The following is a 19,478-nucleotide window of genomic DNA, read 5'->3' on the forward strand; positions in this document are numbered from 1 at the left end:
TCTCGATCACAGAGACAAAATGGGTCCACAGCACAGTATGACGGCAGAAATGAACTTAACAAAGAAATGTACTTTTCAAAAAACAAAACATTGAAAATGGAATAAAAGTATATATATTTTTTTTAATTTACAACATAAACTTTACAAACAGAGAATAGTTTTTATTTTTGCCCCGCCTCCAACAGTTGGCACATGTCCCTAAGCTTCTGCAGCTCCCCCATTGCCACATTCTGCTGCTCCTGAATCCGCGCCAGAGTGTCTTAACAGCCTTTCAATTCCGGCTTCTAGATCCTCCATGGTCACACTGCCGGCTACTGTTGGTCAAAAAGCATAACATAAATAACACAGTAGTCTCCCGATACTGGGCTGGGATGACATCCCCATACTAGCGTTTAGGATGAAGGAAACCTCTCTGTGGCGGGGGAGTCTCAGAAACTGCCCTTGCTGTCCCGGGTTACATAGAGAGAGGCAGTGAGTGACAATCTTAAGCGTGTTTGAAAAAACTTACGTGGCAAGACCTGTTCTGGGGACATATTCTCAGAGTCTGGGGTGGTTCCACAGGGACTTCCATCATGCCTCCGTCCGTGACCATGTGCAGCTATAACATGAAGATTAAAAAAAAATATTTCTTATGTTATTCTTGACATTTGAAATGTTGTTAAAAAAAAATGAACTTATGAACAATACAATTAACATGGCAAACATACTAGGATGTTGAGGCATTGACCCGGAGGGCACATCTGGATCAGAGGCGGTGTGGGATGCCTCGTGGTGGCGGCGGCGGCGCTGTCTTTGTCTCCTTGAAGGAAAAAAAAAACAGGTACTGTCAGCATATATGGCAACAGTGACTGCGGGGGTGGGGGGGGGGGGGGGTACCTGCAACCAAATCCAAATCACATTATTGTGGGAACCTACTAGGATGTGTAGGCATTGACCCGGAGGGCACATCTGGACCAGAGGCGGTGTGGGATGCCTCGTGGTGGCGGCGGTGCTGTGTCTTTGCCTCTTTGAAGGAAAAAAAACAGGTGCTGTCAGCATATATGGCAACAGTGACTGCGGGGGGGGGGGGGGAGGGCGTACCTGCAACCAAATCACATTATTGTGGGAACCTACTAGGATGTTGAGGCATTGACCCGGAGGGCACATCTGGATCAGAGGCAGTGTGGGATGCCTCGTGGCCGAAAAAAGAGGTATATTTAACCGTAATGTTGCGTGCTGTATTAATTAACTAGTGGAGCAGGCCAGGAGCAGCCAAGGCAGACACAAAAGAGTAGGTTTACCTTTCCATATAGTGTGCGCACAAAATGGCAGCCATAGCAAAAGAGTTTGCAAACCGCATCCTAAAGTGCCTCCATTTTGTGCATCCGCTTGCCAGATGCACAAGATGGCTGCCAGAGATGTTTTATACATCTTTTTACCTATTACATAGATAAGCATTGCTGCATAGCCATACAGTATACACAGAAGAAAGAACAACTCAGATGTCATACCGTTGATGAGCTGAAAAATGGGAACATTTCTGGTGCCTGCAGCACAACCGCGACGCTGGGCATACCGGCGTAACAACCGCGACGCTGTGCATAAACAGACGCTATAGCGATGCGGATCGCGCGGCAGCACGGCAGAGTCAAGGACCTCCTCAGGGCGTTGTTAGGCGGTGCCTTACAGCGTCTTTCGAGCTAAAATGGCGGCGAGACAACGATCTGCTCCTCTGGGGCAGATCGAGCTCCGCTTTCTAGTGAGCAAAATGGATGCCCTGGACTACGAGGGCCTGGAGACTCGACCTGCCCACCGGAACCTCCACAAGCAGGAGGTGCTGCGCCATATTGGGCACATGATGTAGAGGAGGTTGGGCGTCAGCCGCAGTGCGCTGCAGCTGCTGAAAAAATGGGCTGACCTCCGTTACAAAAACCCACAACTTCTGGCAGAGTTGCGTGCGGAGGCGAGGCAAGTACCAGTATGGGGGAATTGGGAGACTCACGCTCATGGTTGCCAACTTGTCCTGGAATTCCTGGAAAAACATGCCACTTTTTTATAATTGACGTATTGTCCGAGAGGAAAATGCGGTGTCCGTGACAAAAATGGTCAGGTCAGGGTTTCCAGAATCTCCACCACCATATTTTAAATTTTTGGATGTCCGCAATTTCGCAGGCCTGGCAGACCATTAAACCCCTGAGCCCACAGACAGAGTATAACATCACTGTGAAGTGTGAGCTCGCACGGTGGCGCAGTGGTTAGCACTGCAGCCTTGCAGCGCTGGAGTCCTGGGTTCAAACCCCACTAAGGACAACATCTGCAAAGAGTTTGTATGTTCTCTCTGTGTTTGCGTGGGTTTCCTCCGGGCACTCCGGTTTCCTCCCACATTCCAAAGACATACTAATAGGGAATGTAGATTGTGAGCCCCATCGGGGACAGTGATGATAATGTGTGCAAAAACTGTAAAGCGCTGCGGAATATGTTAGCCCTATATAAAAATAAAGATTATTATTATTTTAAATATATGTACGTATATTAGGCGACTCAAAATTTCATTTTAATCCTTGCCACCAATGGACTTGTTTGTTTGTTTTTTGTTATTGTTTGTTAATTAGTGTGTTACTTGTTTTAAAAAAAAATAATAATAAAAAAAAAGGATATATCTGAGGCGTTGTGGGATATATCGTGGCGGCGGCACTGTGTCTTTGGCTCTTTGAATGTTAATTAAAAAAAAGCGTATGCCGTACCGATCCCACGAGGACAGACAAATAAAAATGCCCTATAAAAGTCCCTGCAGCGTACCCCCCATTCACATTAATTACCCAATTAACCCTTCGGCGTACCATACAGTCTATGGTACCTGCGTACTCACCTCTGCGGATCTCGCGGCGAAGCTCCTGCAGGCGCGCTGGGCATTTAGACTTCAGATCACCCCATTTTTTAACAATCTGGGCCTTGCTTCGGGTTATTCCAAACTGCTTCCTGAGGCCCTCAGACACCGCATGCACGACTTCCTCCTTGTGCTGGTTGCGGTGCAGCTCCAGCCCTGTGGTATTGTACTGCAGTTGATCCATTGTGCCAATCAAGAACTTCAGCTCCGGGATGCCCATTGGTGGATCACGTCGTCTGGCAGCCATGTTCAGGATGTCAGGGAACCAAAGCAAGCTAGCGCAGGCACGCACGCACGCTGTAACGTACGTTTGTCATCACGCCGTCATAGACCACGAGCGTACATTACGTGCCGCTCCGGCGTTATGTAAACATCCATCGAATGCAAAATTGACCGATCGCCATGACGTACTATCCCGTAACTGGGAATAAATTCCCAGGTCACCTTGACGGGATAGTACGTCATATGGGATTAAGGAGTTAACCACTTTATATAAAATGAACAACCATGAATAACGGGAGTAAGCAATACAATTTTATTAAACAAAAGAGAGTTACCTATTCAAACTATGACATTGTGGAAACCAAAGCATAAAACAAATTGATTATTGAGTTTTCGATACACATACAAATTTGTTTTTATACGGTGTGATCCTGCCAGGGCACAGCTCCAGAACCATTAAAGTACAGGCAGTATTTTTCTCTACAGTCCCTTGCATCGTCTGCCTGTCTGCCAGATCCCAGCGCTTGAAGACCTGCAAAATTTTCTTCTTGTGTCCGCCATTCCCCGGGCACAATATCTCCGGTTCTTGGGTCCACAGAATCAATAAATGAAAGGAGGAGAGTAGGAGCTGGTATCGTGGCGTCTCAGGAAGTTATGCAGCACACAGCATGCCAAAACCACTAAGTCTATAGACGGCATCTTCAAGTTGATAGCTGTGTGGAAAACTCTAAACCGATTCGCCATAGGACCACACGACGGGCCCTAGACAACCGGTAGTTATAGATTCTCCGCTCCGCTGTGAGTGTTCTCTGCGCAAATGGCTTCAGCAGATGGGGATGAAGAGGGAAAGCTTCATCAGCGATGAAAACAAAATTGAGGTTTCCTTTTGTGTCTTCATTTTGTGGCAACTGCAGTTGATTGTTCCTCAAGCCTTCCCCAAATGAAGTGTGTTCAAAAACACCACCATCGGAGACTCGACCATTCATGCCAACATCCACATCCACGAACTCATAGTTTGCATTGACAAGGGCCATGAGGATCACACTGAAATATCCTTTGTAGTTGTAGAAAAATGATCCCGAGTTGGCTGGTTGCGTGATGCGCACATCCTTTCCATCCAAGGCGCCACCGCAGTTTGGAAACTGCCACAGCTGCTCAAAATCGGAAGCAATCTTCTTCCAGTCATCCGCCGTCTTGGGAAACTGCAAGATGAAAAGGAAACATGTACAAATTAGGAAAAATATATTGGTGTGCACATACACTGTCATGTGGACATCTTTAGAGTGATTGACGCGCAGTATGGAGTAGTCAAACAAAGTCAACAATCCAGAGTATGCAGGCAGCCATTTTATCAGACTGCTTCACTGAATGAGAGGGTTGCTGAACACAATATCGACATAACATAACAGCAGCAAAAACCAGTAGTAGTAAACATACAGTCACCTCCATATAATACCTTAAGCTCTGCACAATGGCCTCGCATGTCTCCGGAATTATAACGCTCAGTAAAGGCCTGGAAACAGCAGCGGAAAACTGCAAATCCTGAAGAGACCTTCCTGTGGCCAGGAACCGCAGTGTCACCGCCAGCCTTTCATCCACGGGCACAGCTGCACGCATCGGCGTATCCCGCCTTTGTATGAGTGGCGTAACAGCAGCAAGTATTATCTTGAAGGATTCCTCTGACATCCTAAGGTAGTTTCGGAAATCATGAGGGTTGTTCTCACGTAGCTCTCTTATGAGACCCATGTGTGACAATGTTGACCTTTTCTGCAGCCAGCTCCTGGTCCACATGCGACGTTTTTGTTTTGGACGTCTCTCCTCTAGGAGCCGTGCTGCCTCAAACACTAGGGCAGCAGCAACGACAGACCTCTCACCGGAAGTGAGCATACTTGCTAAAAAGAAAGCAAACGTACAATAAATACACGTGCTAACAAACAAAATGTTTTGACCATTGATCTAAATATATATGGTGCTACTGGCATAAACGGGGCAGTCCACCGCGCAACAGCTATGTCTGTAAAAGGATTAAATAGGCCACGCTACAGCTGTCTACCTGAGGCGGTCTTGCCTACCCTACTCTCCATAAGGAACAATCGTCCACGCTCCAGCGGTAAACAGGAAGTAACATCCTTGTTGAAGGGCACTATCTGCTACGCTGTAGCGTTGTACATACCTCCTGCGGCGGTAAAAGTCTGTAGTTTAAAGTCCAGGGGATTTAGGAGTTCTGGTTCAAGCCCAATTTACTTTTTGAATGCAAGATTGGCTGGAATCAATGGTGGCGCCATGTCGCATTTGGAGAGCCCCTGATGTACCTAAACAGTGGAAACCCGTCAATTCTAACGCCAACACTAACCCCAACACACACGTAAACCTAATCTCAAACCTAACACACCCCTAACCCTAATACCAACTATAACCCTAACCACAAGCCTAACCCTAAAGGTACCATCACACAGTGGCATTTTGATTGCTACGACGGCACGATTCGTGACGTTCCAGCGATATACTTACGATCTCGCTGTGTCTGACACGCTACTGCGATCAGGGACCCCGCTGAGAATCGTACGTCGTAGCAGATCGTTTGAAACTTTCTTTCGTCGTCAAGTGTCCCGCTGTGGCGGCATGATCGCATCGTGTAACAAAGGTGTGCACAATATTGTATACGATGTAATGGGTGGAGGAGCTTGATACGTAGGAGCGCCAAATTCTCCACCCCTTGTGTGCTGATTGGGTGGTACAATACTGTGCGCTCATTCGACAGACGTAGTACTATTGTTCCTGGCCGATAAAACCGGAGCTATCGAGCGCTTGAACCAGAACTACTAAACGAGAGTCGGAAGACCGAAGCAATGGCAAGGAAACCTGGGGAACACCTTGGAGTGTAACACACCATCTCTCTCCACCCGATACCCATTTTGTAGGCCTAATGCAGTGTAGTTTTCTACAACTACTAAACGAGAGTCGGAAGACCGAAGCAATGGCAAGGAAACCTGGGGAACACCTTGGAGTGTAACACACCATCTCTCTCCACCCGATACCCATTTTGTAGGCCTAATGCAGTGTAGTTTTCTACAACTACTAAACGAGAGTCGGAAGACCGAAGCAATGGCAAGGAAACCTGGGGAACACCTTGGAGTGTAACACACCATCTCTCTCCACCCCATACCCAATTTGTAGGCCTAATGCAGCCTACTTTCCGACAACTACTAAACGAGAGCATGAAGATCGAAGCTCAGGAAAGGCAACCTGGGGAACACCTTGGAGTGTAACAAACCCTCTCTCTACACCACGGAAGGGCTGATTCTTAGGAAGGAAGGCTGTCGGAAAGAAGCAGGGCGCGTCCGAGGGTAATTATATTCTTATTAGGTATATACTCACCCTCGGACGCGCCCTGCTTCTTTATTTGTAATGAATGTTTATTTGCAATGTGGTTTTGACTTACTCTATTTTTTTGGTAAATAATGATTTTATTATTTTCATTGTTTTGCATCTTCTTGGCAATAATATAAAGAAGACGCGACAGGACAACACTCGGTGGATGCCATATCTGTGTTTTAAATTGAAAAAAACTTTCAGTTAACTACTTGCAGGAGAAAGTTATTGTAGCTGGTGGCCATTTTTAGTACTGTACCAGATTTTTGTTGTATGTGTTTGTTTTTAATGTTAAAATGTCTGCATTTGATATCTCTCCAGTATTTTCTTTTTTATAAGCAAAATACTTATTTTTATATTTTCTGATGTTGGTTCAAGGGGTACACGGGCAGCAGTAGACAGGTCAGTGGAGGCCTAGTGGAAGGAGGGACCGCAGACAGGCTTCGAAGCCCTAACATAATAAATTGGGCTGGCTGTAGGCAATTTAAAATTGGTTCCAGGGGAACACGGGCGGCAGTAGCCAGGTCAGTGTAGTAGTAGTGGAAAGAACGGGCCGCAGACAGGCTTCGAAGGCCTAACATAACAAAAATTGGGCTGTAGGCAATTTAAAATTGGTTCCAGGGGAACACGGGCGGCAGTAGACAGGTCAGTGGAGGCCTAGTGGAAGGAGGGACCGCAGACAGGCTTCGAAGCCCTAACATAATAAATTGGGCTGGCTGTAGGCAATTTAAAATTGGTTCCAGGGGAACACGGGCGGCAGTAGACAGGTCAGTGGAGGCCTAGTGGAAGGAGGGACCGCAGACAGGCTTCGAAGCCCTAACATAATAAATTGGGCTGGCTGTAGGCAATTTAAAATTGGTTCCAGGGGAACACGGGCAGCAGTAGACAGGTCAGTGGAGGCCTAGTGGAAGGAGTGACCGCAGACAGGCTTCGAAGGCCTAACATAAGAAAAATGTCAATACAATGGTATTGACAGTGCCAGGCATTGAAGGATGTCAGCGCATAGACTAAACATTGGTGGAGCTGTGAGAGAAAATTTTGCAAGTCGTAGAGCACTGTTTGACCTGGGGGGGGGACTGTCTTGTGGCCGGCGGTACAGGCCCAGGGCCCCTCATATTACAACGGTGTGTCTGACGTTGGGTGCGCACCACCACCGCCAGACACTTTATTGTACTATGAGGGACCTAGTGGCAGTGCCGTCGACCAAAAGCGGGCACACCCACCTCTTCAGACAAACAGTACTCTCACGGGTGCTGGCGCCAAGTGGCGATACCACGGCCCCGTGTGGGGACTTTGGCCATTTAGGGAGGTGTTAACATGTCGGATGCTGGACAATCAGGTGCTGCAAATTACGAGATTGGAAAAGTCGTTCAGAATAGTCCACAGGCAAGACCTTTACATAGGAAAGCTAGGTGTCAGCCGGGCAAGGTGGGGCAAAAGATTTCGAAATCCAGTTGTGGTTCATTTTAATGAAGGTTAGATCATCTACATTTTGGGTAGCCAGACGAGTCCTTTTTTCTGTTAGTATTGAACCTGCAGCACTGAATACTCTTTCTGATAGGACACTAGCTGCCGGGCAAGCAAGCTCCTGCAATGCATATTCTGCCAATTCTGGCCAGGTGTCTAATTTTGATGCCCAGTAATCAAATGGGAATGACGGTTGAGGGAGAACATCGATAAGGGATGAAAAATAGTTTGTAACCATACTGGACAAATGTTGTCTCCTGTCACTTTGAATTGATGCTGCAGTACCTGTCCTGTCTGCGGTCATAGCAAAATCACTCCACAACCTGGTCAGAAAACCCCTCTGGCCAACGCCACTTCTGATTTCTGCCCCTCTAACTCCTCTGGTCTGCTGGCCCCTGCAGCTCGTGTGAGAACGATCACGGGCGCTGTGTGCAGGGAATGCCAGAAGCAAACGGTCAACAAGAGTTGATTGTTTGGTTGCTAATATTAGTTCCAAGTTCTCATGTGGCATTATATTTTGCAATTTGCCTTTATAGCGAGGATCAAGGAGGCAGGCCAACCAGTAATCGTCATCGTTCATCATTTTAGTTATGCGTGTGTCCCTTTTGAGGATACGTAAGGCATAATCCGCCATGTGGGCCAAAGTTCCAGTTCTCAAATCTGTGGTTGTGCTTGGTTGAGGGGCAGTTTCAGGCAAATCCACGTCACTTGTGTCCCTCCAAAAACCAGAACCCGGCCTTGCCGCCCCACCAATTTCCAGTGGCCCCGGAAAAGCTTCCTCATTAAAAATATAATCATCCCCATCGTCCTCCTCCTCCTCTTCGCCCGCTAACTCGTCCTGTACACTGCCCTGGCCAGACAATGGCTGACTGTCATCAAGGCTTTCCTCTTCCTCAGCTGCAGACGCCTGATCCTTTATGTGCGTCAAACTTTGCATCAGCAGACGCATTAGGGGGATGCTCATGCTTATTATGGCGTTGTCTGCACTAACCAGCCGTGTGCATTCCTCAAAACACTGAAGGACTTGACACATGTCTTGAATCTTCGACCACTGCACACCTGACAACTCCATGTCTGCCATCCTACTGCCTGCCCGTGTATGTGTATCCTCCCACAAAAACATAACAGCCCGCCTCTGTTCGCACAGTCTCTGAAGCATGTGCAGTGTTGAGTTCCACCTTGTTGCAACGTCTATGATTAGGCGATGCTGGGGAAGGTTCAAAGAACGCTGATAGGTCTGCATACGGCTGGAGTGTACGGGCGAACGGCGGATATGTGAGCAAAGTCCACGCACTTTGAGGAGCAGGTCGGATAACCCCGGATAACTTTTCAGGAAGCACTGCACCACCAGGTTTAAGGTGTGAGCCAGGCAAGGAATGTGTTTCAGTTGGGAAAGGGAGATGGCAGCCATGAAATTCCTTCCGTTATCACTCACTACCTTGCCTGCCTCAAGATCTACAGTGCCCAGCCACGACTGCGTTTCTTTCTGCAAGAACTCGGACAGAACTTCCGCGGTGTGTCTGTTGTCGCCCAAACACTTCATAGCCAATACAGCCTGCTGACGTTTGCCAGTAGCTGCCCCATAATGGGAGACCTGGTGTGCAACAGTGGCAGCTGCGGATGGAGTGGTTGTGCGACTGCGGTCTGTGGACGAGCTCTCGCTTCTGCAGGAGGACGAAGAGGAGGAGGAGGGGGTGCGAACTGCTACAGCCAACTGTTTCCTAGACCGTGGGCTAGGCAGAACTGTCCCAAACTTGCTGTCCCCTGTGGACCCTGCATCCACCACATTTACCCAGTGCGCCGTGATGGACACGTAACGTCCCTGGCCATGCCTACTGGTCCATGCATCTGTTGTCAGGTGCACCTTTGTGCTCACAGATTGCCTGAGTGCATGGACGATGCGCTCTTTAACATGCTGGTGGAGGGCTGGGATGGCTTTTCTGGAAAAAAAGTGTCGACTGGGTAGCTCGTAGCGTGGTACAGCGTAGTCCATCAGGGCTTTGAAAGCTTCGCTTTCAACTAACCGGTAGGGCATCATCTCTAACGAGATTAGTCTAGCTATGTGGGCATTCAAACCCTGTGTACGCGGATGCGAGGCTAAGTACTTCCTTTTTCTAACCATAGTCTCATGTAGGGTGAGCTGGACTGGAGAGCTGGAGATCGTGGAACTAGCGGGGGTGCCGGTGGACATGGCAGACTGAGAGACGGTGGGAGATGGTATTGTTGCCGCCGGTGCCCTAGATGCAGTGTTTCCTACTACGAAACTGGTGATTCCCTGACCCTGACTGCTTTGGCCTGGCAAAGAAACCTGCACAGATACTGCAGGTGGTGCGGAAAATGGTGGCCCTACACTGCCGGAAGGGATGTTGCGTTGCTGACTAGCTTCATTGGCCGAGGGTGCTACAACCTTAAGGGACGTTTGGTAGTTAGTCCAGGCTTGCAAATGCATGGTGGTTAAATGTCTATGCATGCAACTTGTATTGAGACTTTTCAGATTCTGTCCTCTGCTTAAGGTAGTTAAGAACATTTTTGACAGATGACTTTGCGCTGATCAATTGGATGTTGTTTAAAAAAATGCCAGACTGCACTCTTTCTAGCATCGGATACCTTTTCAGGCATTGCAGACTGAGCTTTAACCGGATGGCCACGCTGTCCTCCAACAGGTTTTGGCTTTGCCACGCGTTTTGGGCAAGATACGGGCCCGGCAGATGGAACCTGTTGCGATGTTGATGCCTGCTGCGGCCCCTCCTCCTCCGCTTCAGAACTGCTGCCGCCTGCACCCTGTTCCCCCAATGGCTGCCAATCGGGGTCAAGAACTGGGTCATCTATTACCTCTTCTTGTAGCTTGTGTGCAACTTCGTCTGTGTCACCGTGTCAGTCGGTGGTATAGCGTTCGTGATGGGGCAACATAGTCTCATCAGGGTCTGATTCTTGATCATTACCCTGCGAGGGCAATGTTGTGGTCTGAGTCAAAGGACCAGCATAGTAGTCTGGCTGTGGCTGTGCATCAGTGCACTCCATGTCAGATTCAACTTGTAATGGGCATGGACTGTTAACTGCTTCACTTTCTAAGCCAGGGACGGTATGTGTAAAGAGCTCCATGGAGTAACCCGTTGTGTCGCCTGCTGCATTCTTCTCTGTTGTTGTTTTTGCTGAAGAGGACAAGGAAGCGACTTGTCCCTGACCGTGAACATCCACTAACGACGCGCTGCTTTGACATTTACCAGTTTCACGAGAGGAGGCAAAAGAGCTAGAGGCTGAGTCAGCAAGATAAGCCAAAACTTGCTCTTGCTGCTCCGGCTTTAAAAGCGGTTTTTCTACTCCCAGAAAAGGGAGCGTTCGAGGCCTTGTGTAGCCAGACGACGAACCTGGCTCCACAGCTCCAGACTTAGGTGCAATATTTTTTTTCCCACGACCAGCTGATGCTCCACCACTACCACTACCCTCATTACCAGCTGACAATGAACGCCCCCGGCCACGACCTCTTCCACCAGACTTCCTCATTGTTTTAAAAACGTAAACAAACTAACGGTATTTGTTGCTGTCACACAAATTACACGGTGAGCTATAACTTCAGTATGATTTAGCTACCCCTTTACAGGTGAGTGAGACCACAACGAAAATCAGGCACAATGTTACACACTCTGTTGTTGGTGGCAACAAATGAGAGAGATGCCACACACGCAGGACTGTCACTTAAGCACAAATGTAAATATTAATCTCCCACTGATTTGATTTTTTTTTTTTTTTCAGGGAGACTTTAGGAACAAAAAAATAATAGAATAAAATGATTTTTTCAGGAAGAATTTAGAAACCAAATAAAATAAAATGATTTTTTCAGGGAGAATTTAGAAAACAAATAAAACAAAAAAAGGCTTTCTATGGCCCACTGAGTGAGAGATGATGCACACAGGAGTCAGGAGTGGCACACAAGCCCAGAGGCCAATATTTATCTCCCACTGATTGATGTAGTGATTTTTTCAGGTAGATTTTGGAACCCAAATCAAGCTAAAAAAATAATAGGCTTTCTATGGCCCACAATTGGAGAGAGAGAGAGAGATGGCACACCCAGGAGTCAAGACTGGCACACAAGCAGAAAGGGCAATATTAATCTCCCACTGATTTGTTTTTTTTTTTTTTTTCAGGGAGACTTTAGGAAAAAAAATAATAGAATAAAATGATTTTTTCAGGAAGAATTTAGAAACCAAATAAAATAAAATGATTTTTTCAGGGAGAATTTAGAAAACAAATAAAACAAAAAAAGGCTTTCTATGGCCCACTGAGTGAGAGATGACGCACACAGGAGTCAGGAGTGGCACACAAGCCCAGAGGCCAATATTTATCTCCCACTTTTTTTTTTTTGTTCCAGGGAAAATTTATAAACCCAATAAAAAAAATAATAAATAGGCTTTCTATGGCCCACTATCTGAGAGAGAGAGAGAGATGGCACGCTTAGGACTGGCACACAAGCCCAAAGGCCAATATTAATCTCTCTTTTTTTTTCAGGGAGAATTTATAAAACCAAAAAAAATAAATAAATAGGCTTTCTATGGCCCACTATTTGTGAGAGAGATGGCACGCTCAGGACTGGCACACAAGCCCAGAGGCCAATATTAATCTCCCACTTTTTTTTTTTTTGTTCCAGGGAAAATTTATAAACCCAATAAAAAAAAATAATAAATAGGCTTTCTATGGCCCACTATCTGAGAGAGAGAGATGGCACGCTTAGGACTGGCACACAAGCCCAAAGGCCAATATTAATCTCCCACTGATTGATTTATTGATTTTTTCAGGTAGAATTTAGAACCCAAATAAAGCAAAAAAAAAAAAAAAATGGGCTTTCTATGGCCCACTGAGTGAGTGATGATGCACACAGGAGTCAGGAGTGGCACACAAGCCCTGAGGCCAATATTTTTCTCCCACTGATTGATGTAGTGATTTTTTCAGGTAGATTTTATAACCCAAATCAAGCAAAAAAATAAATAGGCTTTCTATGGCCCACTGAGTGAGAGATGGCACACACAGGGATGGCACTCTAGCAGAAATGTCAATCTTAATCTCCCACAAAAAAAAAAAAAAAAAACAGGGAGTGTCCTTCAATTACTATCTCCCTGCAGTAATCTCAGCCAGGTATGGCAGGCAGCAATAAGGAGTGGACTGATGCACAAATTAAATAAAAAGTGTGGACAAACAAAAAAGATAGCTGTGCAGAAAGGAAGGAACAAGAGGATTTGTGCTTTGAAAAAAGCAGTTGGTTTGCACAGCGGCGTACACACAGCAATGCAGCTATCAGGGAGCCTTCTAGGGCAGCCCAATGAGCTACAGCGCTGAGGGGGAAAAAAAAAAAAAAATGTAGCTTCCACTGTCCCTGCACACCGAAGGTGGTGTTGGGCAGTGGAAATCGCTACAGCACAAGCGGTTTGGTGGTTAATGGACCCTGCCTAACGCTATCCCTGCTTCTGACGAAGCGGCAGCAACCTCTCCCTAAGCTCAGATCAGCAGCAGTAACATGGTGGTCGGCGGGAACGCCCCTTTATAGCCCCTGTGACGCCGCAGACAGCAAGCCAATCACTGCAATGCCCTTCTCTAAGATGGTGGGGACCAGGACCTATGTCATCACGCTGCCCACACTCTGCGTTTACCTTCATTGGCTGAGAAATGGCGCTTTTCGCGTCATTGAAACGCGACTTTGGCGCGAAAGTCGCGTACCGCATGGCCGACCCCGCACAGGGGTCGGATCGGGTTTCATGAAACCCGACTTTGCCAAAAGTCGGCGACTTTTGAAAATGAACGACCCGTTTCGCTCAACCCTACTCTCCACACATCTTAATAAGCTCTTTGGGGGTCTAGTTTCCAAAATCGGGTCACTTGTGGGGGGTTTCTACTGTTTAGGTACATCAGGAGCTCTGCAATTCTGCATTGAAAAAGTCAAACGGCGCTCCTCTTCCAAGCGATGCCGTGCACCCAAACAGCGGTTTACCCCCACATATAGGGTATCGACGTACTCAGGAAAAATTGCACAACCACTTTTGTTGTCTAATTTCTCCTGTTACCCTTGTGAAAATAAGAATTTGCGGGCGAAAAGATCATTTTTGTGTAAAAAATACGATTTTTTATTTTCACGCCTCTGCGTTATAAACTTATGTGAAGCACTTGGGGGCTCAAAGTGCTCACCACACATCAAGATAAGTTCCATTAGGGGTCTAGTTTCCAAAATGGTGTCACTTGTGGGGGTTTCCACTAGAGTTGAGCGACTTTTACTTTTTTAGGATCGAGTCGGGTTTTGCGAAACCTTACTTTGTCAAAAGTCGGGTCGGGTGAAATCGGCCGATTATTTCGAAAAGTCGGGGGTCGATCGAAACACGAAACCCAATGCAAGTCAATGGGGAATCAAAGTCGGCAGTGAGTGGAGGACAGGAAAACACCTACAGTGCCCATTTTAATGCCAAAAACATCAATTCTTATTACTGAAGCTTGTCAATCTTAATTTACTTTATAATAATAATTAGGCATTGAAAACGGCTAAAGTTGTGGGGGTAGGGCTGGCTCAAGATTTTCGTGGGCCCAGGAAGCGCGGAATACGTCACAGCGGTGGAGCAGGGAGAAGTAAGTATTTCAACTTTGCAAGTGCTGTGATCCAGAGCAAGCAGGGGGGGCCCACTAGTTGGCACTGGCACAGGGCCCCTCATAGTACGGTGGTGTGTTTGATGGTGGACGGCGCCTCCCACTGCCAGAGACACTTTTGCGTACTATAAGGGGCCAGTGCCAACAAGTATGCCCCCCAACCTGATGAAGGAATCTGCACTTTCATCTGCACATTCCTCTTTGTTCCCGTGTAAGGTGGTATAGTATGCGGGAAGGGGAACCTGACTTTCAGCAGGGTCGGATTCTGGCTGTGTAGAGTGCAAGGGGAATGTTGTGGTCTTTGTCAATGTACCAGCAGACTCATCTAGCAGTGGCTGGCCAATGGGCAGGACGAGGAGGAAACACAGATATAGGCCCAAATAAGAAAGTAGGCTAAATCCAGTTCAAAATTGGCAACAGGACTAAACAGGCGGCATTGCTTTGCTCAGCGGAGGACAACTGTAATGAGAGGCTGACACAGTTAGTAGGCCCTGTAAGACTCATGCTGGTGTGCTAGTTGGAGGCAGGTATATCCGCCCAGGTGTTTGTCCTATGTGAATTAGGCCACTCAGTATCTTCAGGGTGCTAATGGGTTAATGATTGCAGGAATAAAAGATGACCAGCTGGGTGTTTCCAGTGTCTGCCTGGGGCACACAGATTGCCTGCCTGTGTGGGACAAACGTGAGTGAAGAGCTCTGCTCAAGAATTGTGTGATGTTAGCTGGGTGGGAGAAGCCCCCCAGTTGTTGAGATAGCAACGTATTTGTTTAGTTAGTGCCGGACAGGCTAGGATTTATTTTTATGTTTTGTTTTTTGTGTTGCGTTCACGTTAATAAATCTGACCTGAGGTCAGCCTGCTCAGAAACCTGCTGTACGCCTCAGATTCAATGCACAAACCACGTGTCCTTTGACCCCAGCAAAGGCGATCCCAGAGTGTTTTGTCACATTGTGGTGGAGAATGCGGGCATACCGTGGCACAGGCGACAGCATGGAAGACGTGGTGAAAGCCTTAGTACAGTCCACTGCCGTACAGCAGCAGGCCACTGCCGCACAGCACGAAGCTAATCGCTTGATGGCCGCACAGCTGAAGGAGTTACTGGACATGACGGTTGCAGACCGCCAACTTCTCCAACAGGTGGCGCAGCGCCTGGTGAGCATGCCTGACGCTGACCCGGAAGCAGAGTCCAGAAGGATCCATGTGAGTCGATACTGGCAAAAGCTGACTGCAGAAGATGACGTCGAGGCATACCTGACAACGTTTGAGCGGACGGCATTGAGAGAGAAGTGGCCGAAGGCACGATGGGCCGATTTGATTGCCCCGTTTCTCTCCGGCGAGGCCCAAAAAGCTTACCATGATTTGGACCCGGAGGTCGCTCAGGACTTTGAGAAGCTGAAAGCTGAGATCCTGGCCCGGCTGGGTGTGACGACAGCTGTCCGTGCACAGAGGGTACATCAGTGGACATACCAGCAAGATAAACTAGCGCGGTCTCAGATGTTCGACCTGATCTACTTGACAAAGAAATGGCTGCAACCCGAGGTACTGACAATACCCGAAATAATCCAGCGGGTTGTCCTGGACAAGTACCTGAGAGTACTACCCCCAGCGCTGAAAAGGTGGGTAAGCCAAGGAAATCCCACGACAGCGGATCAACTTGTGGAGTTGGTCGAGCGTTATTCCGTGGCAGAAGGACTTCCCGACGACACCGCCAACCCCCGGTCTGTGCCTCCTCCTCGTGGAACCGGTAAGACTGTTCCAGGGACCATGGGTGAAGGAAAATCGCTTAAAACTGTGGGGGAGGAGTCCGGGACTGCTCGCACTCCGAGACCAAGAGTATTGGACGGTGGTCTCAGTAGGGGACCTGTTAGGTGTTTCCGCTGCCATGAGAAGGGTCATGTTTCTGCGAACTGTCCTGTTACCGCTGAACCCATGCAGTGCGACGTTATAGACTCTAGAAAACGCATGTCTTTGGTTACACAGCTAGTGAGTGTGAATGCGGGTCAAAATGATACAGTGAAACACCTGTGTGAATTATCTGTTGATGGGAAAAATGTTGTGGCATTACTAGACTCTGGAAGTGTGGTGACTCTGGTGAAAGCTAGTCTGGTGGCACTTCCGTCTGGTCCGTCTGACAAGTTTTCTGTGACGTGTGTGCATGGTGACACCCGCTCGTACTTAACAGCGGTCATATGGATTTCTACTCCCTATGGGTCAGTGCAGCACAAAGTGGGACTCGTTCCCGCATTGTTACAGGATGTAATCCTGGGCAGGGATTTTCCCTATTTCTGGCAGTTGTGGGAGAATCAGTTGCTCCTTCACGGTAGCTGTACCCGTGAATCTTCTCCCATGCCATCTGGAGGTCCCGAGTCCCTAGAGGAGACCCCACAGGAAGATGTTGCTGGGGAGGTTAGTGAATCTAACCTTCAGTACCCCTTCTCCGTCATGGCGGGGGAAACAGAGGAAACTGAGGAACCTCAGCGAGAGGCGGAGGCAGACAGCCATCCGGCACCCTGCCTGCCAGATTTGGGAGTCCAGGTGGATGACTTCCACAGCGAGCAAATGAAAGATCCTACCCTGACTCCGGCTAGGAAAAATGTAAAAATGATAGATGGGGTACCCGTAGAACCTGACACTAGGCTAGCGTACCCGTATATGGTTCTTGAAAATGATTTGCTCTACCAGGTAGAAAAAAAAGGGGAAGACACAGTGCAACGGTTAGTGGTACCCAAACCTTATCGGCGGAAGGTACTGGATTTGGCCCACGGACATATAATGGGGGGACATCTGGGGCTACAGAAAACCACAGAAAGGATATTGCATTGTTTTGTGTGGCCTGGAATACATTGTGATGTGCGTAACTATTGTGAGTCCTGTCCAGAGTGCCAAATCGCGGCCCCTAAATCTCAGTTCCGTAGCCCTTTGGTACCCCTTCCTATCATCGGGGTCCCTTTTGAGAGAATTGGGATGGATTTGGTTGGGCCCCTTCCCCGATCCGCACGTGGGCACCAACATATCCTCGTCATCATGGACTATGCCACTCGTTACCCGGAAGCCGTCCCTTTGCGTAACACAGCTACCAAGATGATCGCCAAGGAATTGGTACAAGTGTTTAGTCGGGTGGGAATTCCAAAACAGATACTCACCGACCAGGGGACTCCCTTTATGTCGAGGGTAATGAAGAAGCTCTGCAGGCTCTTACAAATAGACCCGTTGCGTACGTCTGTCTATCACCCTCAAACAGATGGCCTGGTTGAGCGCTTCAACAAAACCTTAAAACAAATGCTCCGGAAGGCGATAGACAAAGATGGGAAGAACTGGGATTACTTGTTACCCTATTTGCTGTTTGCCATTAGGGAAGTTCCCCAGTCTTCCACAGGGTTTTCGCCTTTCGAACTGTTGTACGCCCGTCGTCCCTGGGGACTGCTGGACGTCGCAAAAGAAACCTGGGAAGGTCAAGTCACTCCCTTTAAAACGGTGATCGACCATGTAACACAAATGCAGGATCGTATTGCCGCTGTCATGCCCATTGTTAGGGACCATATGTTACAGGCCCAGGGAGCCCAGAGGCAAAGTTATGATAGAGGCGCTAAGGTCCGTACATTTGCACCCGGCGATAGGGTGTTAGTCCTAATCCCTACGGTGGATAGTAAATTCCTGGCGAAATGGCAGGGCCCATTTGAGGTCGGAGAAAGAGTTGGTGAAGTGAACTATAAAGTGTACCAGCCGGGTAAGAGAAAACCGGAACAGATTTATCATGTGAATCTGATAAAATCCTGGAAAGACCGCTCTGCCCTAACGGCGGATCTGCCCCGTCCGGTTTGTTCACCTACTGTACCAGAGGTGCAGGTTGCTGAGACTCTCTCAGAACGACAAAAATCTGAGGTTAAGCAATTTTTGTTACAGAACCGACAGTTTTTCTCCGAAAAACCTGGCCGGACTAAGTTGGTGAAACATGAGATTGTCACAGAGCCTGGCGTCACTGTTCATGTGAAGCCCTACCGGATTCCGGAAGCCCGCCGTGAAGCCGTCTCCCGGGAAGTGATGGCAATGTTGGACTTAGGAGTCATTGAGGAGTCACACAGCGCCTGGTCCAGTCCAATTGTGTTGATACCTAAACCGGATGGCTCCATCCGGTTTTGTAATGACTTTAGGAAACTGAATGCAGTTTCTAAATTTTGATGCGTACCCTATGCCCCGGGTCGATGAGTTGATCGACCGGCTTGGTAAAGCCCGATACATTACGACCCTGGATTTAACAAAGGGGTACTGGCAGATTCCTCTGGCCGAGGCGGCCAGAGAGAAGACGGCATTTGCTACACCGGAAGGTCTGTTCCAGTATGTCTATATGCCGTTTGGACTTCACGGAGCTCCCGCAACGTTCCAGAGATTGATGGATCGAGTCTTGAGGCCTCACAGACAGTACGCTTCTGCCTACCTGGATGACATCGTAATTTACAGCATGGACTGGGAAACTCATCTCCAGAAGGTACAAGCGGTGATTGATGACCTGCGAGATGCAGGCTTAACGGCAAACCCCAAGAAATGCCACATCGGGCTTGAAGAAGCCCGATACTTGGGCTACATGATTGGCCGAGGAGTGGTTAAACCCCAGATCGACAAAATACAGGCAATTCAGGGCTGGCCACAACCAGTGAACAAGAAACAAGTGCAGGCTTTCCTGGGGATTGCCGGCTATTATCGCCGGTTCATACCCAATTTTGCAGCCATGGCTACTCCCTTGACGGATCTTACCAAGGGGAAGGGTTCCGTCATGGTAAAATGGACCTCAGCTGCTGAAGAGGCCTTCCACAGCCTGAAACGGGCTTTGTGCTCTCAGCCCGTACTAGTGACTCCTGATTTCAGCAGCGAGTTTGTGGTACAAACTGATGCCTCTGATACTGGTGTCGGAGCTGTACTTTCCCAGGTGAGG

The 19,478-nt window shown here is 48.1% G+C and overlaps 1 protein-coding gene across 1 annotated transcript in view; it reads right to left on the reverse strand.

Moving 5' to 3' along the window:
- Window positions 1-101: 101 nt before the first annotated feature.
- LOC138638376 (uncharacterized) overlaps window positions 102-19,478 on the reverse strand; it is a 74,343-nt gene continuing 54,966 nt past the window's right edge. Inside the window, exons 2-4 of the mRNA XM_069727612.1 lie at window positions 708-799; window positions 509-598; window positions 102-314 (exon numbers count right to left, since the gene is read on the reverse strand). Coding sequence (XP_069583713.1) covers window positions 312-314; window positions 509-598; window positions 708-799 — 185 coding nt within the window. The 3' untranslated portion in view covers window positions 102-311. The remainder of the gene's footprint in view (window positions 315-508; window positions 599-707; window positions 800-19,478) is intronic.

Source organism: Ranitomeya imitator, chromosome 5 (assembly GCF_032444005.1).
Source record: "Ranitomeya imitator isolate aRanImi1 chromosome 5, aRanImi1.pri, whole genome shotgun sequence".
Classification (NCBI taxonomy): Eukaryota; Metazoa; Chordata; class Amphibia; order Anura; family Dendrobatidae; genus Ranitomeya; species Ranitomeya imitator.